Source organism: Lepeophtheirus salmonis, chromosome 6 (assembly GCF_016086655.4).
Source record: "Lepeophtheirus salmonis chromosome 6, UVic_Lsal_1.4, whole genome shotgun sequence".
In the NCBI taxonomy this organism is placed as follows: domain Eukaryota; kingdom Metazoa; phylum Arthropoda; class Copepoda; order Siphonostomatoida; family Caligidae; genus Lepeophtheirus; species Lepeophtheirus salmonis.
In genome coordinates this window covers 36745324-36770598 of record NC_052136.2, presented here as the reverse complement: position 1 = coordinate 36770598, position 25275 = coordinate 36745324, and the positions used below count along the sequence as shown (strand labels likewise).

The 25275-nt window shown below is 34.4% G+C and overlaps 3 protein-coding genes and 1 long non-coding RNA gene across 4 annotated transcripts; 3 read left to right on the top strand and 1 right to left on the bottom strand.

The window, feature by feature from the left end:
• Positions 1–4673: 4673 nt before the first annotated feature.
• Positions 4674–6980, top strand: LOC121120974 (uncharacterized). Its single transcript, XR_005865296.2, has 3 exons — positions 4674–4863; positions 4938–5056; positions 5121–6980. It is a non-coding gene; the product is annotated as an uncharacterized lncRNA (long non-coding RNA).
• A 2285-nt stretch (positions 6981–9265) lies between these two features.
• Positions 9266–13599, top strand: Usp7 (Ubiquitin-specific protease 7). Its single transcript, XM_040715344.2, has 2 exons — positions 9266–9869; positions 9938–13599. The coding sequence occupies exons 1-2, from the start codon at positions 9506–9508 to the stop codon at positions 12766–12768; spliced, it is 3195 nt and encodes a 1064-aa protein (XP_040571278.1). The 5' UTR covers positions 9266–9505; the 3' UTR covers positions 12769–13599.
• LOC121120474 (neurobeachin-like protein 1) lies at positions 13593–22564 on the top strand. Its single transcript, XM_040715360.2, is given in 9 exon segments — positions 13593–13876; positions 13940–14892; positions 14960–18184; positions 18186–18255; positions 18316–19204; positions 19276–19682; positions 19747–19999; positions 20074–21574; positions 21636–22564. Coding segments are annotated over 9 exon segments (7983 nt in total). The 5' UTR covers positions 13593–13683; the 3' UTR covers positions 22128–22564.
• Positions 22479–25091, bottom strand: Stlk (Ste20-like kinase). Its single transcript, XM_040715356.2, has 4 exons — positions 24229–25091; positions 23757–24173; positions 23517–23694; positions 22479–22972 (listed from the first exon to the last, which is right to left on the bottom strand). Exons 1-4 carry the CDS (start codon positions 24415–24417, stop codon positions 22686–22688), a joined length of 1071 nt encoding a protein of 356 aa, XP_040571290.1. The 5' UTR covers positions 24418–25091; the 3' UTR covers positions 22479–22685.
• Positions 25092–25275: the final 184 nt, after the last annotated feature.

The window sequence follows — 25275 nt, the reverse complement described above, 5'->3', positions numbered from 1 at the left end:
ACTTTCTCTAACTTGCCTCATGTTATGATTATTTTAGTTCCAAACATGTTGCTTAAGAACATATATTCTATTTTGGTACTGCGTATTACGCGGATTTATTCAAATGTTCCTCATCATTTTTATTACTAAGTCTCATTTTTTAAATACAAAATAGATAATATGTTATTATCAAATATACTTTTGTTGTTAATTTATGCGAAATAAAACACTATTTTTGCAATTTATAATTTTGGACTGTGAAAACTGTCAATTAAACTCTGAAAAATAAAATTATTTATTCATTATTCCTTAATTTCTAGTGTTGATTTCTTTTTATTTAATCATATTTATATTTTTATATTCTATAAGTTTGATATTTTTCATTTATTATGAATATTTAATTTCTTTTTTTTCTCGATAACCTTTCCAAAAAGAAACTATGCTACAAATATTTTATTGTTTCCTTAATAGGGAAAATTAAACACAGATATATCCGTCTCGTCTCTCTTGTCCACAAATTTGAGCTGAAGCGTTGGTTACTTATTATACTGCATGTTCACAACTTTGTGTGTGGCATGGTATTTTGAGAAGTCGAAGAGACATCTTACCCATTTCTTGTGATCAAGTTGTATTCTTTATATGCCCTCCACTTCGGGCCTTTCATGGTCTATATTTCCACACACAGACATTACTCCGTGGTTATATCACACTCTTTGGATAAATGTAAGCCCTCAAGTACGACCTTTATCAGATAGGCATACATTGCTTGGTATGAAGTTCGTCCAATACCTGAGCGAAAGCGGTGATTCTTGGGATACTTAACAAACCACTATCCATCAGCCAACTTAGTTGTCTTGTTGTCACGTTGCCACATCATAAGAAGAATGTTTTGAATATCTCCATTTGCTCTCTCATTTAATTCCTGAGATTGGGAATGATGGGGATTTCCATGCACAATTTCACTTGCACAACCCGTGGGCTGATGTCTATTATAGACTATTAGAAGTCCTTAATACTCAATGAAGCGGTGGCAGTGGCTAATGATCCACCATTTCGACCAGCGGCTCACTTGCACAACTCATGGGCTGTGGTGTATTATAGGATATCGAAAAGGAGTACTTGATGGTCATGGAAGCGGTGGCGAAGGGTAATGATCCACCTCTTGAACCTTTGGGTCTTTCGCACAACCTGTGGGTAGGATATATTATAGGATATTAAAAGGGGACCTTGATGCTCAGGGAAGCAGTGGCTAATAATCTAACTTTTGGCTCAAAGATTCACTTGCACAACCCGTTGCCTGGGTTGTATCATAGGATATTATAAAGGGGCATTGATACTCAAGATAGCGGCGGCAATAGATTCTGATCCTCCTTGTGGAGAAGTGGTTCACTAGCGTGACCCAAGGCCCGAGGTGTATTACAATATATTCGAAGGGGCTTTGATACTCAGGATCGTGGTGGGAATAGGTTTCGATCCACCTTAGAGACCAGCTGACCCCCTGCACAACCTTTTTGCCGAGGTATATTTATCAAAATAAAATGGAGTCTCTTTGTACAATTTTTTAACAGGTTGATTTTCTGAATACAATATCAATTTCAATGAAAATGTACAATATCGCGGATATTTTAATATAATGGGCCACATTGCTATATGAAATATTTTTATGGGTTGCAGAACCTATTAATTTATATTTATTGAAAAATGGCTATATAATACAAAACTATTAAATACAAATTTATTTCAATTTTAGACCAAATATAAAACAGTCCAAACCCCCCTAAACATTAGGCAGGCCGCAAAACTATTCTTCATTTATGAATAATAGAAAATGATTCACAACTTCAAAAGAACTAATCAATCTTAAAACCTATCCTTATTGGTCTTTTATTGTAACTACAACAGCTGAAATTATGGTGTTACTAACTATGGCATTTCAATTGTTCAAATTTTATCATAACCTCTTTCAAAGTGACAAAATACTTTAACTTTAAAGTATGAGGTGTGAACGTATAATACGTAGTATATTACACGTTCTAGCTATCATTAATTATTTTGTTTGTTTTTATTTTCTTCAATCCTAGCTAGAAGTGAAGAAAATAAAAAGATAAAAATATTTTTTCAAAAGCATGCCATTTGAAATTCCACAATTTGTAGGTTTCTTTCTTTTCCCTTCGACACAAATAGCTTTCTATCAGTATTAGTCTAGATCGACTTTCACAGGAGACGTTATTTGTAAAGGATGAGACGGGATTTTTTTCGAAATCGCAGTGATTAATTTTTTTCCATATTTAGTTGGGTACCATAATACTTTTTTAATCCGCTAGGGTTGCTGGGAATAGCATGAACTACTCCATAAGAACCTACGCAGCCACCATTGATTGAACTAATAAGGTGAATTCTGCAAAAGGAGATGATAAATTATATTTGTCAAGACGAAAAAGGATAAATTAATATCATCGGTGCTATATTAAGAGCGACATCTTGCGATGAAAAGAGTTTTCTCGTAAGAAAATCTTTTAGGCTTTTAATCTAATATGCACATTTTGCTACTTTGATTTATAGCTTTGACTTAGATGTTATCACGACAAGAATTAAAGGTCATTTGAAAAAAGTAAGTAAAACTATTTGCTAAAAAAAGTAATTTAATTAATATGCACAATATATATATATAAAAGATTATTTATGGAATAAGGAAAATCCCATAAATTAATTTTCTAAAAAAGTGAAATATTTTATTAAAAAAATCATTTTAATAAATGAAAGAACTGCATATGTATTTTTTCATCAGGCCCCGCATACACAATAATTGGCTCTTATGTTGGTTCTGTGACACCAATTAAAAGAAACTAAATAACGATTGTTTATTTAGCCTATTGTCCTTACAACATTGTGGCGCTGGAATCATAAGGGGCATTGGCCTCCCAATTTTGAGGCATTTTTATAGTAATAGTAATAATATTACAAAAATTCGTTTTCTCTAAATAATTTTCAATATCACCCCCCCCCCCAAGAATGTTTTTTTAATATTCGATATTATATTTATAAAAACTGTATTGAACCAATGTATCAAGATTTGAAAGGAAAAAAATAATATAGGTTATTTCACCAAATGCAATATACCCATGGTTGAATTATTTGAAAAAATATTTAAAAATGGCATGTATGCTATTAAATTTACACTTCCAAAAAAATAATTTTTAAAATCGGCCAACCGGTTAGCGAGAGATGCCCCTTTTTCAAATCTTAACCACTAGGTATCGCTCACATCTTGAAAAACTTTAATCACTGATTTTAGAGGTTATATTTATGATAGAAGTGTAATTTTAGTATCAAATTATATGTTTTTTTGGGTTGAGGAGCTGGAATTTGATGGTAATAATAGTGTAAAATTAAGGAAAGCAATTATTTTCAATGTTTTGATGCAAACTAACTAGTTAACTAGTTTCTCCGCCTATTATAAATAAGTTATACTCTCTCGTTCGTCAAGACACAACATTGGCGATGAGGATGGGAGCAGGATCACGTGACCTCCCTGCTGTGAGATCGTCGGCGAAGCTAGCCCTGTTGGAGTTGGGTAGCCCTTTTTCGTCGATAGGGAGAACGCTCGTTCGTCTACGGAAGGCAGAGCAATATGGACTGTGCCTCAGTTTGGGCCTCGTGGAGGAAGGAAGAGAACCTTGGTCACTTACAAGAAGTGAAGTGTGTGTCCGGGTCAGGGACCACATAATTAAAAGTGGATTTAGTCCAACGCAATTTTGGTTCTCTGCTGTTCCTACTCTCCCGTTCACATCATTGGTTAATGGATGTGGAACGGTCTCTCCTCTGGATCATCCCGAGTTGGATGAGGGTACATCGAGCAAGATGTCTCCCAGGGACGAGCAGGGTGCTCGTGTCTCTGAAACTTCGATAAGGGTGAAGGTTATTTCTCCCCGGGACGTGGTTAAATAACTGAACAAGACCGTTAATGTGTATAATCATAGAACAAGACCGTTAATGTACATAATAACTGGAAAAGATAGTTGATGTGCAAAATCGTTGTAGTCGTTTGTTTAAAAACTGAACGAAAAGTAATTAACGGATGAGTGCCTAAACGGAAATATTTCAGAAAATAACGGATGAATGAGTAAAGTGTGTAACAGATCTGATTCATACAAAAAATCAACATGGTAACTCTGACAACTTGAAGAATGCTTTGCTTTGGAGCAGTGCCCTATAAGAAGAGCTACGACACCAAGTAAAATGCCTGACGTCAGCTCACAATCAGCAGAAATAAATTTGTAACTTTATTCAAATCTTATTTACTGTGAAGACTAAGTAATTTTCGAATAAATCGACCTGAAATCCCAAAATTAGGATAGAAATGTCTTCATGTAGCGCTGTTAAATGCTCCGGAGACAAAGATGCCACGCTTTTTTTCCTTTCCGAAGGATAAGAGTATATGGATACTACGAATGAATAGGGCCAATTGAAAGCCTTCCACTCATTATCGGTTGTGCTGAAAGCACTTCACAAGAAGCCAATTCCAAAAATTAGACCACTCCAAACGGATAAAAAAGCTTTGTTTTGGGACTATTCAGCCATGTGAAGCCTAATGTGCAAAGAGAAACACAGAATTCTAGAAAGTCAGATGAGGAAGGAGAAGGTAAATTAACATAAGAAAAATTGTATTTGTAACATTTTTTTTGGATTATTAGAGCTAGGCAACATGAAATTTGGTTCCCATGATCCTCATTTGGAAGACTCTGCAGCAGATAATAACAAAGGCTATCTTCTTTCTCTAGAAAATTTATCAACTATTGAGGAGGAAAAAAATTTTGGGTACAAAATCTGAGGAAAGTTTTCCAGCACATCCTGAGGAATATATTCATATTAAAAAATATCAAGGTAGGACTATATATTTCTTGACTACGTTATCTATTATGCTATTGGTAATGATTATTTTATTACATCTATTATAGAGCTTTTGCAAAAATTGAAAAAGGTAAAAGACATGAATTACTCTCTTCAAATTCAACTAGAAGTTCAAAGGGAGAAGATTGTTGAGCTGAAGAAAAAAGTTCATCAAAGAGATACTAGGGTACGCAAATACGAAGAGAAATATGTTTATCTGAAAAATTCCCTCATTAATATTTTCAACTCAGACCAGATAAATCTATTGAGTCAGATCTCTAAAGTGAGGTCATGGTGAGATAAGACGATTAAGAAATATCTCCAATTGAGGTTAGCCTATGGCACAAGTGGCTATCAAATGTTAATTGGTCATGGTTATCCACTTCCAAGCAATCGGACTCTACAGCGAAACCTGAAGCACATCGATTTTCAACCAGGAATCCTCCATATTGTAATGAGGCTTCTTCAACTAAAGACCCAACCCATGGAAGATAGCAACGAGTATTCTGGTATTGTGATGAACAAAATGTCGATTAAATCAACTTTCGAATATGATGTCGGTGGCCAATTAGTAAGAGGTTACGAGACCCTTCAGCCGTCAAGTGATGAGTGGGTCACACATGCTCTAGTATTTGCATTAGTTGGAGTCAAAACTCACTGGAAGCAGGTCGTTACCTACCATTTTACTGGATCGAGTTTCAATCAAAAAGATATCGCCTTGGCTTTAAAAGTCCGGGTTGATAGTCACCCACATAACATCAGATATGGGTCCTTGTAATCAAGGAGTTAGGAATAAAATCATGAATAAAATTCCTAATCCCATCACTTCCTTGAAGGATCTTTTCATTTTTGCTGATGTTCCTCATCTCTTAAAAAATTTGCGTAACCATCTTACTAATGACCAAGATATCACATCTCTACGTATAAACTCCCCTCATCTACGATATCATTACAGCTGTTCCAAGATTTAATACTACTCCAAAGAGATCGGGAGCTCAAACTCCAGTCTCGCATTTCTCCCAACAGTATTAATCTTGGAAATTTTGAAAAGATGAAAGTTTCATTTGCTTCAAACGACCTTCTTAGTCATGCAACTGGAAGTGCAATAAGATTTATGGTTGATAAAATTGATTATCCGGAATCTTATTTAACAGTTGTTTGGTTTTGTGAGCAAGTTGGTAACTGGTTTGATTTAATGACATTAAGAAACTGAGGAACAGCAGCACTAAGTAAGACCAACATAAAAAAAATTTGATTCGGCAGTGATTTTCTTGCAAGATTTTAGTAGATTAATTAGTTCTAAAGGAATAGGAAACAAAAATGAATGTAATTCGAAGCCAGTACAAAAAGGAATTATACTTTCTACCCAATCCTACATTGAGGTGCCCAACTTTTTGTTATCTCAAGCAGTTTTTTCTTTTGTATTTGGGTCTAGATGTACATAAGACTGTGTTGAGAATATACTTGCCCAAGTAAGATATAAAAATCCAACACCTTCTCCTACAGAACTGAAGAACGCCTTGAGAATTTCTATATAAAAAAACACGGGATAAGATATGAAGAGGATAATTTTCCGTTTTTTAGTACCGCTAGAGGAATCGAAAATGATGGAAGAATTTCACAATGAAGAAAAGATTGAGGATCTTGAATTCATTTTTGTTAACTTTCTCGACTTAGCTGAAATGAATTCCTTTGCTTATTTGGTTGGCTATTGTTTATGTAAAATATTTTAGAGTAATTCTCATTGTTATGAATACAAGTCATTCTATATTGATGAAGAAAAGTCGATAAGTGATTGGACCAGCCTGATATCCTTACGAAATTATACGTCTTCAAATGGATTCGTTTACGGCTCTAAATTTTTTTTGAGTAATTTTCGAACCTGGAAATAAACTTATAGATCAATGATCAAAGATTTAAAAAAGATGACAAAAATTGAAAAATCTATTACCGAATAGCTATTGGAATGATAAAATCGTCTACATAAATTCTTAAATATCATGGCATAGTTCATTTTTTTATTAGTAGCTAAATTATAATTCGGCTGCACATACATTTACGAGAACAAACAATGAGAGAAACATTAAAATAAATATTTTTCTAAAAAAACATTTATTAATATTTTAGTATAATCCTTTTCCTTATACAATCGATTTTTTTTAACATTATAAGTTTATAAAATCAAGTTTTTTTGGGATTCTTAAAGCTAAAGCATTATTCAGATCATTTTAGATTGAAAATATTGGTTTGTGTTGTCATTTTTTTAACTACAAGCAATTGCTTTAGTTTCTATAAATTCCTCTGAAAATTTAAGACTAGAAATAATATAAATTCCAGTTGCTCCTCTGACAAACGTAATAAATAATTAAAATTAAATTTAGAACAAAAAATTTATAAAGCAACATAAATTTAAAAATATTGTATAAAACAATTGTCGAATCTAATTGAAAATTGGAAGTCCATAAGAATAAATATTTAATGAAAAAGGTAATTCTTTATTGCCATAACATCTTCATTTAATTTATATTTTTAGTTATTTATAATTGCAAGGCAAATGTTAGTTTTCATATTTATAGAGTATTTGTATAATAGAAAAAGTCGTCTAATCTTATGTCGCGTACTCGTAATATTATGTAATTTGAATTAGTTGTTTAAACTAAAATGAACGTATTATGTTTGTTTTTTTTTAATTATCATTTAATAATTATTTTATTAGGTTTGATCTACTTTCAATGTGATGAATTTAAGTTGTTTAAGGGCTCAATTGTAGTTTCATAAGGTTGACGCAAAGTGGCGCTCAAGTCTATTGCCGCAACTCTTATTATAATTTATAGGGCTCTGCTTTGGAGGAAAGAAAGAATAATGCTCATGACGTTTCATCACATTAGCTACAGTCAGCTGTGATAAGGGAAGAGGGAGAGAAGGATATTTGCTAGAATTACTCCAATTTCGACCCCCAATTCTACTCTGAGTCGGAAAAGAACTTATAATTATAACTCCAATACAAATCTCCAAGGTTACTCTCCGTCTTTTATGAACACACACGAATGTTCAATCAGGGGTTGAATATAATCGACTGTATTAGAAAAGGAAATTCGCTAATCAAAGTATTAAATAATAATGACAATAGCTTAGGAAAATAAAATTCATTCTTCAGATTACCAATTCCAAAAAAACGGGGTACCTACAAAATACACCGGATTTTCATCACTTATAATGAATTTAATACCTAGCATGTGGCGCTCATGAAATAATGGCTACATTTTAATCAATATTTTTATGTAGGAATAATATTTTTTTTTTTAAAGTTCTTGCGTATTTGTTCTGCTATTGAAAAGAGAGGTCTTGAAGGAATGTATGACTCTGACTCATATAGTGTACTAACATCGATGGTACACTTTATGGTCCATCGATCCCTTCTCTTTCAAATAATTACATATCTAAATTACTACTTTAAAGCAATCTATATAGCCCAAAATGTGTCTAACATACATTTTATAAGCTATTCTTATTCAAAAATGAAAAGAAAAACAACTTTTGGGGATTATAATATAATGTCTCTTGAAAAGTACTTTCATTGAAAATAATTTATCAATATTATAAAAGAACAACACATTGGCTCTAAAATTTACTCTTTAGAAAGTTCTACGTCATTCACAGAAACCTGAATTTTAAATAAGCATGAAAAATAAGGCAACATTATTAGCACTCTAAGAAAGGCTCAAGTTCGCCATGATGATAATTATAATTTATATATAATACTTATGTACTCCAATATGTATATATCTATAATTAAAAACTGTAAACCACTATACTATTTCCTATAAAAAAATTTAATAGCTTTCAAATTGCATAAATTATTAGAGGCTTGCTAGGATGTGGAGTACTTGATTGTTTAACGATGTAATAACATAATTTGAATACAGTTTAGGTTAAGATACATAATAAATAATAATTAATAAAACAAGGCAATAGAGAGGTTATAATTTTATAGACAGGAAGGTTGAAGTCCTATTATTGGTTGGCCTCAAAAGTGGACTATTTTCCTTCATATTAATGAAAAAGGGGGTTTATTTATATATAACTTGGTTGTTTAGGCCCCCAAAATGGACGACATCAAAATTGTGAAGTCACGTGAAAACGTTCTAAACAAATTGTGAAAGGGCGGCGGAGAGCTGAGCAGATTCGAAGTTGATGAGAAATGAAGAGGCTCTAAGTCAGAGGATGATTTTGGATATTAATTGGAGAAGCAGAAGAGAGTGACGTCATTTTACCTCATGTAAAAGAAAATTTATTGTGTAGTCGTATTAGCTGCAAATATCTGTAGCAGCAGCGACAGCAAGTGTGTGTGGCGCTGGAGGGAAGAAAAAAAAAGCGAAGAGAAGAGAGAAAAAAAGAGAAAGAAAGAATGAAGTGAATGAAATACACACATAAATTGGTGTTGCTCTGAGCTGCTGTGAAATAAAAAGTGAGGAGGAGGAAGAAAAAGAAAAAGAAAAGAATAAAAAAAGCGAAGTAAAATAAAAAAAATTGGTTGTGATCCTAGAGTGAGGGAAATTGAGAATTCTAGGAGTGGATAGTTAGTTTGATCGTATTTTGAAAGAAGTGGTCTTGTTGTTGCGGAAAGATTGAGAGAATGAATGAGGAAGTGGACGATGCTCGTCCAGAGGCCTCTTTTGAGTTTCGGGTGGAAAAGTTTTCTCAACTGAAGGACTCAGTGCTGAGTGAGGCGACTTATGTTCGGAATCTGCCCTGGAAGATCATGATCATGCCACGGACGACCAACAACACCAAGTCCGTGGGTTACTTTTTGCAATGCAACGGCGAGAGTGAGGCTGCTTCCTGGTCCTGTCAAGCGTCCGCGGAACTGCGGATCCTGAAGGCGTCGCATCCCTCAGATGCCTTTTCCCGGAAAATCAGTCATTTGTTCTTTGCGAAGGAGAATGATTGGGGGTTCAGTCATTACATGAGCTGGACGGACGTGATGGACCCGCTCAAAGGTAGGAGACTCTTGCTTGGATGAGGGAGTGGTAAAGTGGTAAAGTGCTAATCTCTGTTGTTTTGCTAGGTTACTACGACGAAGCCAACGACGTCGTGACGTTCCAAGTGAAAGTGAGCGCGGACGCCCCTCACGGTGTCTCCTGGGATTCCAAGAAGCACACTGGCTACGTGGGACTCAAGAACCAAGGAGCCACCTGCTACATGAACTCTCTTCTTCAAGTCCTCTACTTCTCCAATCACCTTCGCAAAAGTGTTTATAAAATGCCGACTGAGGCAGATGACTCTTCCAAGTCTGTGGCACTTGCTTTACAGCGTGTTTTTAATGATCTCCAATTCTTGGACAAGGCTGTAGGAACCAAGAAGCTTACCAAGAGCTTTGGCTGGGAAACATTGGATTCTTTCATGCAGCATGATGTGCAAGAATTCTTACGTGTTCTACTTGATAAATTAGAAATGAAAATGAAAGGAACGGTGGTGGAGGGCACCATACCCAAATTATTTGAAGGGAAAATGATCTCTTACATCAAGTGCAAGAATGTAGACTACACTTCGAGTCGAACTGAATCATTTTATGACATCCAACTTAACATTAAAGGAAAAAAGAATATCATTGAGTCATTCAGAGACTATATTAAAACAGAAACTTTGGAAGGGGAAAACAAATATGACGCTGGGGGTTACGGACTTCAAGAAGCGGAGAAAGGGATTTTATTCGAATCTTTTCCACCTATTCTACACTTACATCTTATGAGATTTCATTACGATCCGTTGACGGATTGCTCAGTTAAATTCAATGATCGATTTGAGTTCCCTGATGTTCTCAATCTCACGGAATTTTTGAAACATAAGAATCAGGATGAGGCCATGGATGTGGATAATGAAGATGATGTAGATGACTCCATGGTCTATATTCTGCATGCAGTTCTAGTTCATAGTGGGGATAACCATGGGGGGCATTATGTCGTTTTTATAAACCCTAAAGGCGATGGAAAATGGTGCAAGTTCGATGATGACGTTGTGTCACGATGTACATCACAGGAAGCCATTCAATATAACTTTGGAGGCTCTGATGATGATTCGAATACACGTCAAAGTACAAATGCTTATATGTTAGTATATATCCGAAAGTCTACACTTCCGGAAATATTGTGCGACGTCAATGATGCGGATATACCTGAAGAACTCTCAGATCGTCTTGAAAAAGAAAAAAGATTTGAAATGGCCAGAAGAAAAGACAAATCTGAGGCTCATCTCTATATGAACACCCGAATTATTACGGAAGATGGTTTCAGCGGTCATCAAGGAAATGATCTCTATGATCCAGATAGGGCCATCTATCACGAACTGAAGATTCGTAAGAGTGATACTTTGTTAGTTGCAATTGATACAATAAGTGAGCAATTCAATCAGCCCAAGGATAGAATCAGACTGTGGCCAATGCAACATCGTGCAAATCAAACCTTTCGGACGTGCATTTTGGATGTGGCAAGTGAAGGACCGAAACCACTCAGTGATGTTACGTTGAATAGCAATCCCTGGACAGTGTTCTTAGATATTAAAAATCCTGAAATTCCAGGACCTCTTAAGCCTTTCGACAAAGAGAATGATGTGCTATTGTTCTTTAAATATTATAATCCTACTGAAGAAAAAATATATTATTCGGGGCATATGCATGTGTCTATTTCCGCAACGTTTTCAGAAATTATACCAGAGCTATTAAAGCGAACAAACTTGAAACCGGATACTACATTAATATTGCATGAGGAGGTTCAGCCCAATATGTTGGAACAAATTGAAGACTTCGATAAACCACTGGAGACGGTGTTAGAAGATCTTCTAGATGGTGACATTATTGTTTTTCAAAAATATATGACCGAAGAAGCAAGTCAGAACCTCCGTTTACCCACATGTATCGACTATTTTAGAGATCTCTTTAATAAGGTGGAAGTCACTTTTGTTGATAAAAATATTACGAATGATTCTGGTTTTGTACTGGTCTTGTCACAGAGGATGACGTATGATTCTTTCTCTAAGGCTGTTGCTGATAAATTGCGCGTGAATTCAGATTTACTCCAATTTTTCAAATCTCAGAGTTACCGCGATGTCCCTAATATTGCTTTGAGATGCTCGTTTGAAGGTACATTAAAAGATCTGCTTACTTTTTCCAAGCCCAAACAGCCCAAAAAAATATTTTATCAAAGACTCTCAATACCGGTACATGAGTTGGAGAATAAACGACAGTTTAAATGCTATTGGCTTCCATCTCCCTCAAATTCCGGTAGTGATGACAACTCAAAGAATGAAGAGCAAGAACTGATACTATATCCGGCTAAAACAGGTACAGTCAAGGATTTGCTATATGAAGCTGTAAATCATTTAAAAATTGAGCGTGTGGGAAAACTACGTCTTGTTGAAATTGTCAGCAATAAAATCTGTAATGTTGCCTCTGAGGATACCTTATTGGAAGTCATCAGTTCTTTTCAGAACAAAACTTATCGTATCGAAGAAATCCCTGAGGATCAATTGGAAATCGGTGTAAACGAACTCTTAGTTCCTGTTGCGCACTTTCACAAAGATATATACTCCACCTTTGGTACTCCCTTCCTCATGAAAATTTGTGATGGATGTAACTTTGAAGAAATAAAGAATAAGATTCAAAAGCATTTGGGTGTTGCAGATAAGGAGTTTGAAAAGTATCGTATAGCTGTTATAGTAGTGAGTCGACTTCGATATGTTGACGAGAATAACTTCGATGATCTCGTAAAAATCAAAAACTTTTCATCTGGCGGTCAGGGTGGAAATAGTGCTAAACCATGGATTGGACTGGAACACGTGAATAAAAGCTCCAAAAGACCTAGATATAATTACATGGAAAAAGCTATAAAGATTTACAACTAAAATAAATTTGATGTATTCTCATTTATTCTTAGAACGATATCAAGAGCAAGGATGAAAGAAAGAAATGAAGTATTGTGTTTGTTTGTTTGTTGGGGAGGGAATTGTAATCAAATTCGAAGTCCGAAATTACTGAACGAAAAAAAACCCACTTTTTTTTAGTCTTTTTATAAAATGTTTAAAATAATACCTTCTGCCTCTTTTCATAATCATATTTGATTCAAATATTAAGCTTTAACACGATTCAAACTCATACATGTTGTGGTCACTCATTGATGGTCTTCTTTTTTTTTTTTTTAAATATACATATATATATTTAAAGAATGACTTCTATAACTCAACTAACCAAAAATTATGAATGTTTATGTGAAAAAAAAGAGTTAAAAAGATCTCATGTGACACACTGCATCTGATTTCTTCCTCCCTTCTAAGGAGGTGGAAAGTGCATAGTTATGCAAATACTTACTTTTACACCGAGCTAATTTGAAGAAAAATACATTTAAAAAAAAGTCACTGAATTAAATATTTTTTTCAATTTCGTGCATAAAATATTTATTATTATAAATTGTTCAGTCAAGTAATTTTTGGTTCCTCATTGAGCTAACTCTTTCCTATCCGTTCCTTGTTATACTCTACCCTCCTACATATAATTATGAAATCAACTATTTAATTGACAGAGCATTCATTGTTTGTCACATTTTATCTTTAATTACTACTATTTTTCCTAAAAGAAAGTGAAATATAAAAGTATATTACGCGATTTGAAACATGTTATTTATCCTTTTTTTTCTTGGCAGTTATTGAATCTTACATTTTTTTTTCTTTTTTCAGAAATAATAACTCCTAAAATAATAGTCTCATTTACAGCACTAACTAACTCTCATCTGTTCCTACTAACAAATATATATTTCCGCCACCATGGCGGAGGAAGGGTTTATCCGACTGGAATCCACGTTTAAGATCGACCCTGAACTTATGGATGATATATGGCTTCAATACACGAGTACCAATGAGGAAAAGTACTTCAGAAAATTCATTCATCAATTTGTTTCCTCATGGGAGAAAAGAATTAGTCCTACATGGGAGATGCTCATAACATCCAAATTAGAGGGTATATTGATTATTATTATATTTTTTTAGTAACATAGTTGGAATTCAAGTCCCTTTATTTCAGGCTATCGAGAGTCTGGGCCCAATCTAACAAGTCTACCTGATGAGCTCCTAGCGGCTTTAAGCAAGTTCTTATTCATAAGCAAAGAAAGTCAGAGTAATGATGGACTGATGAGTTTAAATGTTGTGTCAGATACTAAAGATATCATCAAGTGCCTGACCATTTTGTGTAGATGCACCGAGAACATTCCGCTCATTGCTTCAATGGATTTTGTCAAATATTTAACGGATATGAACTCCAATTTTCTTCAAAACTGTTTGCAAGTTGAATCCAGTTTTTTTCATTCAAAGGTCAAGAAGCAAGGTAAAGAAGACATCGTGTTTCAGATAAGAACAGAGACTATCAACTTGATTGTTGAGAGCTGCCATTTTTTTGAGTCTCTGTATGATCCTGGCTTCTGTTGGAGAGCGTATATATGTGGAAAAGAAGGTAAAGCTGAAGAGTTTGCAACTTCAACTGCTCTTCACCAAGAGGTTGTTCCTTTTTTGTATGAGTCTTTCGAAACTGCATTGGTTGATCGTTTTCCTACACTAGCCAAAGAAATGTTAAACGTATTTGGCGCTATTATTTCTGGAGGTAGACACAATGCTATTAGAGCAATTTCGCCGGCAACCTCAAAAATGTTACTTAAAACAATTCGAGATTCGGAAACAGGGGATGATATACATATAGTTGCAATTTATTGTTCCACACAATCCATAACTATTATGGAGCAAACTCCTCCTCATGAAAGACAAATAGACTTATCTGTGCTCATCAATCAATATCAACAAGTTCTAGTCAGTTTGAGTGAAAAGGGACAAAATCTATCGACCATGATTGAAGGGATCTCTCTTTTAACTCGTATGTTGTCAGGATCCTCTATAGAGTTGAAAAAGTATTTTGTTAGAAATGGTATTATTGAGACTTTGCTCTCAGTTACAAGTCAATGTCTTCTTAATGATGATTTGAAAAAGGTACACGTATTCAGTGATCATTTACTGAATTGAATGAAATATACTCTTTTTCCTTTTGTTTATTTAGGTACTTATGCCTGTTGTGATCAATCGAATAAGTTTAATACTCTCTGGTTGTGATATTGCTTGTCAGAAAATGATGAAGATTCAAGGATATTCAATGTTATTCAATATAATTAGTGGTTTGGGTCCTCCTGACACAAACATCTTACATTCTATTTTATACATGGCCACTCATGGGAAGGAGTTAAGTGATAATATACAAAACGTTAAGCCTCTCGTGTACTTGCTACGTTGGATCACTGAGACTGATTATGAAAATGGGGCACAACAGGTATGGCTTTGTCAAGCCATTAGGGTCTTGTGTACATCCAATATACAAAACAAGGCATTATGTTGTGATTCTGGAATCATTTTAGAAATAATTCATACTCTCAAATGTTTTGACAGACTAGAACATAAAAGTGCATCCGAGCTTTTAAAACTTTTGGAATCCCTAGGAAAATATTCGATTTCACCGTACGAACTGAAGCAACTTATAAGTATGCTTAATGACGATGATCCCTCTACTCCGGATTCACAGAAAGGAAAATTCCCTTATAAGAGTCATATTATCCATGTCATCAGTTCAATGGCAAAAGGGGATGGGTACTCAGTGTGCCGCCAATATCTGGACTTCAATACAAGTCAAGGGATTCAAGTACCTAGTATAAGTCAATGTCCAATTCTTTCAAATGGATTTACTTTTCATTGCTGGATTCGCCTTGAGCAAAATCGTTCTTGCGAAAAATCTCGCAGAATACTATATTCATTTCAAACAAAACAAGGACAGGGCTTTGAGGCCTTTATTCATCAGGGGAAACTTGTGGTTGTCTCTGCCCATAAAGAAGAGTTCTTAGGTGTACCTATGGATAGTCAAATTTTCAACGACGATCAATGGCATTCTTTATCTGTATGCCATGGATATGCAAGAAGTCCTTTTAAATCAAGCTCCCTTGTCGTATATGTGGATGGTTCCAAGAGATTGGAATGTTCCTTGAAGTATCCTGTTTTTTCAATTAATGATCCAATATTATATTGTAGCATTGGAGCTTCTCTTGATTTAAAGAAAGGAATTGAAAACTTGTCGTCATTTTCTAAGCCTAGTATTAAGGATGGAATTATTGACGCAATCAAAATTGGATTACCTGGTGTTATTAATTTACCTCACAGATCCAATGACCCCCATGTAAAGTGGACTTTAATTGGATTAGAAGATGATTTTTGGGGTAAATCCGCCCCTTTATTTGGACAATTGGGAAGTATACATGTGTTCAATGAAGCTATTACATTGTCTCAAGTAAAGTTCTTGCATTTGATTGGTCCCATATCTCCAATGACTTACTTATTTGATCAAGAAAAAGTACATAATGATGTATTAAGTGATTTAGAGAGCAAAATCATTTTTTGTTTCTCCCCAAAAGCACGTCTACATGATAAATTGATTGATTTGCATAAAGGACTGTATGATGGAAATATTTCTCCCAAAATACTAACTCACACTACGCATGACTTACGAAATGTAATTAATTGCCTCGGTGGAGTCCAAGTACTCTTTCCTCTTTTAGAATCTGTCAATATGAAACATCAGGATAAGGAAGAAATCGACGAACTTAGTTATTTAAGTTTATTAGATACTGAAAGCAATAATGAGAATCAACCACAGAGGATGCAGTTCGATAGAAAGATGTCACATGATGGAAATTGGGAATTAATTCCCTCAAGTTCATTTTCAGATTGGAAATTGGAACAAAATCCAATTTCCGGATTTTTAACCTTAATAAGGAATTTAGTGTTTGATCATATTGTTAATTTAGAACAACTGAATAGAGGGGGTGGTGTTGGCATTATCGGTGCTCTAATTCAAAAAGCGGACTCTTCTCTAATTGACGTTAATGTTTTGATGGCTTGCCAATTACTAGTTGAAATGGCTACATGTTCTCAAAATCCTAAGTTGTTGTCGGCTGTTCATCAAAGTATTTTATTTGATTTTAAAATATGGTCCAAGTCTGAGTTTACTGTCCAAATTGGACATATTCAATATCTTAGAAATACTATAAAATCTGATCGAAAATTTTTCCGAAAAAGATTTGGAGTTCAATTTTTTATGGACTCGATACGTCGATTTTATGGCATTCAAAACTCTACTGTACTTTCGGTTGAGGATACTCAAACTGTTAGGAAGGCACTTTTTGGTATTATAAAAATGTATTTAGTAAAAGATGGGAAGGACATAACTCCTCTCATTCATTACCTTATTGCTTCACTTATTGAAACATCTAATGAAGTGCAATTATCCTCTGAAGTAATTGAGACGATCCTTGATATTATGTCAGATTCATCAGTTCCATCTTCCTCTAAAGATCAAATGTATCGTATATTTAAAGATGAAAACCGATACAAATACTTATTTTGTGCTCTAATGAAGAATCCTTCCAAGGAATTGGGGCAATGCAGAGAGTCTATTCTTAAGATAACTCTTATGATTCTGAAATATAGACAGAAAAAATCACTGAAACTATTTCTAGATGGGGCAATACTTGGTTATTACTACTATCGTTTTACTGAAAATATAAATGTCGATAATAGAGAGGTTCTTATTCTTTTAGATATAGTCCTATTTGGTTCCTCAGTGCCTGATACTCTATCAATAGTAGGACTTTTAAATCACATCATTTACTTCCCTCTCATAGTAAAGTTGGTAGTTGCTAAAAAGATCTTGAAATTATTAAACGAACAGCCTGAAGTGTTGTATAAATTAGCATCAACCCGAGGTTGGCAGGGTGGTATATCCTGTTTGTTGGTTAAAGAGCAAAATATCTATGTTAAAAGTTCCGAGGTTCAGCAAAATAAAGTTTCGATACCCTCTGTAGAATCAGCTATGAAAGATAATCTTCACAAGGGTAGTCTTTCGTCTCATAGCCTCAAAGAAAGAACCGTTAAAAAAGTGACTGACAATGTTGGTTATTTATTAGACAAAGTCAGTTCAATGACTTATCAAGAGTCTGAGCACCGTATCTGGGAATATGAAACTCTTAATGTAGATGAATTCGATGGTCTAATGGAACCTAGCGAAATGATATCCAGGTCGAGTTCTTCAGAGGACTTGTCTTCTGCTCAACCATCTTGTGCGACAAATGATTCTATTGTTGATGATAACTCCTCCTACGTTATTCTCGATGATGAAGATGAAACAAATGAAGATGTTTTAGGCGCATTGGTCGTTGATATTTTGCATAAGATAATGTGGGAAGGTTTGGGGGGGAAAGATTGAAGATATTGTAAGCGAAAGGGGTCAAGTTCTGGCTTCTATTAACATGTTGGGTAATACTCTTAATGGAGTTATGTTATATCAATAATTAATTTTTATTTTTATATTGCTAGGTTTGAACAATGAGCTCTATAAATCTGTTGTTGATGTTAAAAGAGATATTTTGGAGAGATTTATTCTTACGCTATCAAATAGCAATGAATTTAATCCAGATGTAGTCAAACACATTGTATGTTGGACTTATGATTGGATTGTGAATGACAATTATGGAGTTGGGGTAAAAAAAATCACAAAGGAGCTTGTTGAAGGAATTTCACGACTTACTCATATGTTTGTTGATTCAATGGAAATAGAACATAAATGTAGCAATGAAGTGATAAAAATGACTTTAGAAGTTATGTTGAAGTGTGCTGAAATTGATTATTTTTGTCAATTGTCATCTAAAAAACTTGTTGACTTAATTCAAAGCATGAAACCATATACTTCTGAAGTCCTTGGGTTTTTAATTTTTCGAATATCCGCAATTATTTCAGATAAATTGAAAAATGATGATTCCCCTGATGATTATGATCCTCTCGTGAATGTACTGAAGACTGTACTAGATGAGTCGAAAGATAAATTGAATTTGACTCTTGAGCTTCCTACACTCACTAATATAGGGGAAGCTTTTAAGGATACATTTAAGAGCTACATATTTAATGAAGAATGGAAGTACTTCATAGAGAAGAAAATGGTTCACTTGAAGATAACCTACGAGTCTGGATACTTAGAAACTCTTCCCAACAAAATGGATGAATTTTGGGCCGAATCCTTTGAAAGCAATAAATTGACATCAGACACATGGAATGCGAGTATTGAAGAGTCCAAAAAGTATTTGATTATAAACTATCTGGAGCCAATTGAAGAACTAATACGTACTGAAAATCAAAGATATCACAATCACATAAGTCAACACAAATCGCGCTTAGCCTTTGTACATAAGCGGTGGAAAGTTTCAAAAAGGTATGTTAACTTTTTATTGAATAATTTCATAGTATTTCTTAAATATTTTATCTATACATTTTTTTCCAAAGGCTTTTCTTTGGACCTCGTGGAGCTTGGTACAACCAATCAAAAGCTATAATAAGTGATAATTGGAAACTAAGCTCGAATGAAAATTATCTTCGAATGCGAATAAAACTCGTTCCAAATCTTAATTTCAATCCCCACTACCAAGCTTCGGGTCAAAGAGATAATGTACCTATTAAAAATATAAAATCAGGAAATCAGGAAATATTCAAACTTGGAGAAAAATTGAAGGAAGCTACTGAAGAAACAGAGAAAAAGGATATATCTGAAGAATTTCTTACTGAAGAAGATTTAAAAATGATTGCCAGAGAACAATTAGAAACTGATGATGACAAGAAGTCGGGCCAACAGAAGGAAAGGCTTTTCGTGAGCGAAGACTGTGAGCTCGTTACTTTTATGTCAGTGATTAAAGGTGAGAGCATTTGCTTCATAATATTTCTCTTAAATTACTTCTATAATTATTATAATTCCTCTAGGCAAATTTGAATTAACCTCAAGCTATATATACTTTTTCGATACTACCTTAAATGGAGTCGGGGACGATGACAGTGAATGGACGGAAGAAAGGAAAGATTTAAGAATAAGTCTAATAGATATACATGAACTCCATTTACGGAGATTTAATTTGAGAAAATCTGGAATGGAAATATTCTTGATTGATCATACAAATCACTTCTTCAATTTTCCTATTAATCGCAAAAGAAATAAAGTATATTCACGTATACTAAGGTATGGTTTAATATCATTTTTGTTTATTCACCGAAACTATTATCTCATTCTTCTAACTTCTTTCATTTTAATAGTTTATGTCATTCCAATGTAATTTATAGTCGTGCTTCCCCCATGGATACATTTAAAGAATCCGCGTTAATGTCCAAATGGATTAATAGAGAAATTTCAAATTTCGAATACCTCATGCATCTAAATACTTTAGCAGGAAGAAGTTTTAATGATTTGAGCCAGTATCCAGTTTTCCCGTGGATATTAGCGGACTATTCTAGTTCCAAGTTAGATCTTTCCAATCCTTCAACATTTAGAGATCTCTCAAAGCCCATTGGAATTCAAAATCCAAAACATGTAGATGAAGTTAATAATCGTTATGACAGCTTTGAAGATCCTTCAGGAGTAATTTCAAAGTTTCATTATGGTACACACTACTCCAATTCTGCAATGGTCCTACATTACCTGGTTCGTGTGGAGCCATTCACATCTCTCCATATTGATCTTCAAAGTGGTCGCTTTGATGTTGCAGATCGACAATTTCATTCAATTCCGCAAAGTTGGAAATCTTTGTATTCGAATGTAAACGACGTCAAGGAACTAATTCCTGAATTTTTTTATTTCCCGGAGTTTCTAATCAACTCAAATTGTTTTGATCTTGGTGTTCTTCAAGGCTCTAAAAAAGTGCGTGTAAATGACACTGTACTACCTCCTTGGGCATCTGATCCCTGGGACTTTATTAAAAAGCATAGGGAGGCATTAGAATCGGACTATGTTTCAATGAATCTTCATCATTGGATAGACTTAATTTTTGGATACAAGCAAACTGGAAAGAAGGCAGTAGAGGCAATGAATGTATTTTACTATTGTACCTATGAAGGAGCTGTAAACCTTGATCGAATTATGGATCATGCAGAGAGAGAAGCTCTTGAAGGAATGATCAACAATTTTGGTCAAACCCCTTGTCAATTACTCAAGGATCCTCATCCCCGAAGGATGACATCTGGTGAAATATCATCTAAAAATGAGGCGATGACTTCTACTAGAACAAATATACTGAATCGAACTCATTGTTGGAAGTCATATTCAATCAATATATCTACGGATAAGGATCCTGTTACATTTGTTGTTATTCCTAAATTAGATTGTTTCAACAACAAGTCCATTTTAAATTCCCTTTCATCTAGTTCTAGTACAACAACAATGGTATCTGTGACTCGATCCGCTAAAGTGAATTATCACAGTTGGCAGTTTGATAAGAAAGCGTCATTTCTCTTCGAAAGGGATACGTCAGAATTATCTGAGATTCGGAATATACCTGGTCCTTTCAACACAAAGTTGAGCCAAAGTCATTTGGTTGTTACGTATGATGGAAAATTCCTCTTTTGTGGTGGCCATTGGGACAATAGTATAATTATATATAATATAGCTAAATCCAAAGTACTTATGAGAGTTATTAAACACGATGATATTGTAACATGTTTGAGCTTGGATCCTCGTGTTGGTCGATTTATGATTAGTGGATCGAGGGATACAACTTCCATTGTTTGGCAAATTGGAAGCAAGGGTCTCATACCCCTACAGGTGAAACATTTTAAAAATTGTTTTCATATTTTAAGTAATAAAATATCTTCAATACTTCCAGGTCCTCTCCGGTCATGATAAGGCTGTTACGTGTGTTGCCATTATTTTTGAATTAGATATTGCTGTATCTGGTTCTGAAGATGGTTCTGTGAATGTTTATACTGTGAAGGAAGGGCAATACATACGAACTATTTATCCCCCTGTAATGACGGATGATCCCTTCACTATTTCCCTTATTCAACTTTCTTATCAAGGAGATATTATATTTTCTGGCCACTGCTCCGAAACCCACTCCTTACATGTTTTTACTGTAAATGGACACTATATACAATCTATTACTTCGGATCATCGAATCACTGCCCTCCTTTCCTCAGATGACCTTTTACTTTCCGGAGATGAAAATGGAAACTTAATTTTAAGAGGTCTGTACAATTTGGAGATAATCAAAGAATTACCTCTTCTCCTTCCTATTTCTGGAGTTTCACTGACATCTGATAATTCACATATTCTCGTTCCACTAAGAGATGGAAAACTTATTGTAATTGCTGGCTAAGTCAAAGGAAGATTGATATTTTATACACACATATATATTTAATATTTGATTTTTATCTATTTAACTTTATTTTCTTTTTTTTCGGTTTTGGTAAAAGATTTTTATTTTTCTATGAATACGTCTTATCAAGTAAACCCTTTTCTATATATCTTTTATCACTCATATAGCAACGATATACATATTTTAATTTGTTTATATAATTTATTGTCATAATTAGTTTTGATCCCTAGAAATGATGTTATTTTTATCAAAAGTATTCTTACTCAATTTTATTTATTTAATTATTAGCAAAAATCTGTTTTTACTTATTCATTATATATTTATTTTTTATTAAATAATACCCCATACTCCTTTCATTTTGTCTAAATCAGTATTTTATTTTGTTGCTAGTATTATTAATTGTTAATGCTTTGATAATAAAGTTATCAGGAAATAAAGATTCATGATTTTATTAACGATAGAGAAGTAGATTTGCTTCATAATTAATTAAAAATAAATCTAAAAAGTCATTAGAAGATGAAGATCTGACAAGTAGCATTCACATTTATTTGGATGTCTTCAAAAGTTCCAAGAGAACTGCGAGCTTATTTCCTCTATTTCATTTTTCTTCGCCAGAGAGGAAATTGTCTCATCCCCTTTGAAAGTGAGGGTAATTTTCGAGGATGGAACAGAGATACTACCACTCTTCCTCCATTTACGGAATATACTCAGACAAAGAAGTCCAGAAGCAGAGGGCCTAGACTCTGGATAAAACTGAGTACATTCTTCAACAACCATATGCAAATCATCGGAGAAGGATTTGTTCTTGTAAAAATTGTCGAATTCCATTTGAAGTAATTCTGATTCTAAGTTAGATGTGAAGTACAAGTATGGATCAACTAGAGGCGTCCGCAGGATTATATTCTTTTTTTTTTTTTGGGGGAGCTTGGTTTTTTTTTTTTTTTGCAAAAGAAATCCCAAAATTTTTTTGAAAAAAATTACAAAATCTATAGCTATTGTCACAAAATTTAAAAAAAAAAATCATTTTTAGGAAAAAAATTTCAAAAATAGATACCTCTTCACAAAAAATTTCAAAAATAGATACCTCTTGACAAAAATTTCAAAAATCCATAGATGTTTACAGAAAGTTATATTTTTTGGAAAAAAATTTCAAAAATCCATAGCTATTCACAAAAAAAATTTAATTTTTTGCTCTGCAGCATAATTTCCCGGAACATTCCTTTGTTTTAAAGAAAGGAAATGTTTAACCCCAATTTTCGCTATTTTTTTTCATCCTGAGCAAACAAAAATTCTAGTAAAAAGAAAAAAATCCTTAATTTTGAGTGTGGGGGGTACAGCCCCTCCAGCCCACCTGCTGCGGACGCCCCTGTCAGCTATATATTATCTTACCCGAGCCAAACTCTTCCATGGTGGAGGCATCAAATAACTTTGGTGTCGTTCCACGTAGTTTTTCTAAGAGCATCAAGGATGTTTCCATGTCAGAGAAAGGTATGGCTCCGTTGGCTATTTCACAAGCCGTGACACCAAGACTATATATATCTGACTTTTCCGTATACTTGTAGAGTTTCTATCCATAGAAAGAAATTTGATACAGAATATTAGTTAATGCATTGTCCTATATAATATTACTTGTGCTAGTATCTCCGGACTTAGCCAATTGAGGTTTGTTGAGGCAACATGAGCAGAGTATTCATATCTGTCTTGTATAATATTTCCGACTCTATCCGACTTTGGGAGGAGACAAGCATAGCGAAATCCTGTCAAAATAGCATTCCCCGTCTCTGACAAAAGTATATGGGAAGCACGAACACTTCGATGTATTATACCCTGAGAATGAAGATGGTCTAGTGCTGACAGAACATGTCGTAAAATAGAGATAACCCATTGTTCGGGAAGACCTTTGGGATAGTTTGTATCCAGTAGGTTTCTAAGGGATCCACAATGTACAAAGGGGGAGACGAGGCAAACTCCTTGATCATAATAGAACGAATGTAGAAGGGGAAGAATATTGGGATGTCGCAAGTTCCGCATCAGAGACACTTCACCCTGAAAGAAGGCATCAACTTCAGATGCTTCATTATTTTTTTAACATGATACATACGAGGATGAAAGATTCCGCCTCTAGGAACTCATGCGCCTTAGGAATCATATCTAAATCATACTTTTTGATTGCAACCCGCCGTTGGGTGCGTTTATCCTGTGCTAAGTACACCCTTCCACATAAAACCCCTCGTAGTTCACGAAGAATCCCTTCATGGACATCATAATTGGACAAGAGGCTTGCACTCATTTGGATCACACTTGACTTAGTTGAGGTCTTTCTAAATCCACTCAGGCACACAGCAGGAGGGAGACTTCAATAATTAACCATTAAATATCAATGCCAATAAGTAATTCAATCACTCAAATAAATAGTAAAAACAAAATAGTGATAGAAATTCACTCTTTGATGATCCGCTCAGTTTTGACGTTCAAAACAGGGACAGTTCTGACCGACTCACACATTACTTCGTCTCTCAACTCCCCCTTTTAATAAAGTATTTTATCCAATTTGGGCATACTTAAGGAGTCCATAATATACTTTGAATCCAGGGAAGATTCATTTCGTCTCTTAGACTAATTGAATGAGGGTTGTTATAATGGAATAATACATAATTAGGAGACCCAGGAATGAGATGAAATGAGAGGTTGTGTGATTCATAGTAAGCTTTGACTCCTTAAAAAAAGGTCCAACAGCTCCAGGGCAAACCATCAGTCATCATGTACACTTTTTGTACGTGATAGTCGATGGATGGGGAAGTACCTCGATAACTACAAGAGGAAGAAGTTAGAAGAGTAACGGACTATCTATTTCAATTGCAACGAGAAATTATTTGCTTCAAAGTGCCCAACTCCAATTTTTCAATTGTCTTTCTTTCTACATCAGCTAATATTTCTCTCTTCCTCTCTTCAACAACTGTCAATGGATATTTATTTCATTCCACATCCCTAATATTTAAAAATAGGACTGAAGTGAAGGTACAATATGTTAAAGATTTGTGCCTAAGGATCTATCTGTGTGAGTCATGTCCTCCTCCCCCTACTATGTAGACATCAGTCTCTTACATTCCATGGTTTTCATCCTTCCTTGCATCATTTTCAGTCTATT

Excerpts from the sequence above, each read along its gene's own strand:
- Stlk (XM_040715356.2), bottom strand. The coding sequence starts at position 24,417 with ATGAGTGCAAGCCTCTTGTCCAATTATGATGTCCATGAAGGGATTCTT. Across the intron at positions 24,174-24,228 it reads AGGCGGAATCTTTCATCCTC|GGTGAAGTGTCTCTGATGCG; the intron begins GTATGTATCATG and ends GCCTTCTTTCAG. Across the intron at positions 22,973-23,516 it reads CATGGAAGAGTTTGGCTCGG|AATCAGAATTACTTCAAATG; the intron begins GTAAGATAATAT and ends CATCTAACTTAG.
- Usp7 (XM_040715344.2), top strand. The coding sequence starts at position 9,506 with ATGAATGAGGAAGTGGACGATGCTCGTCCAGAGGCCTCTTTTGAGTTT. Across the intron at positions 9,870-9,937 it reads CGTGATGGACCCGCTCAAAG|GTTACTACGACGAAGCCAAC; the intron begins GTAGGAGACTCT and ends TTGTTTTGCTAG.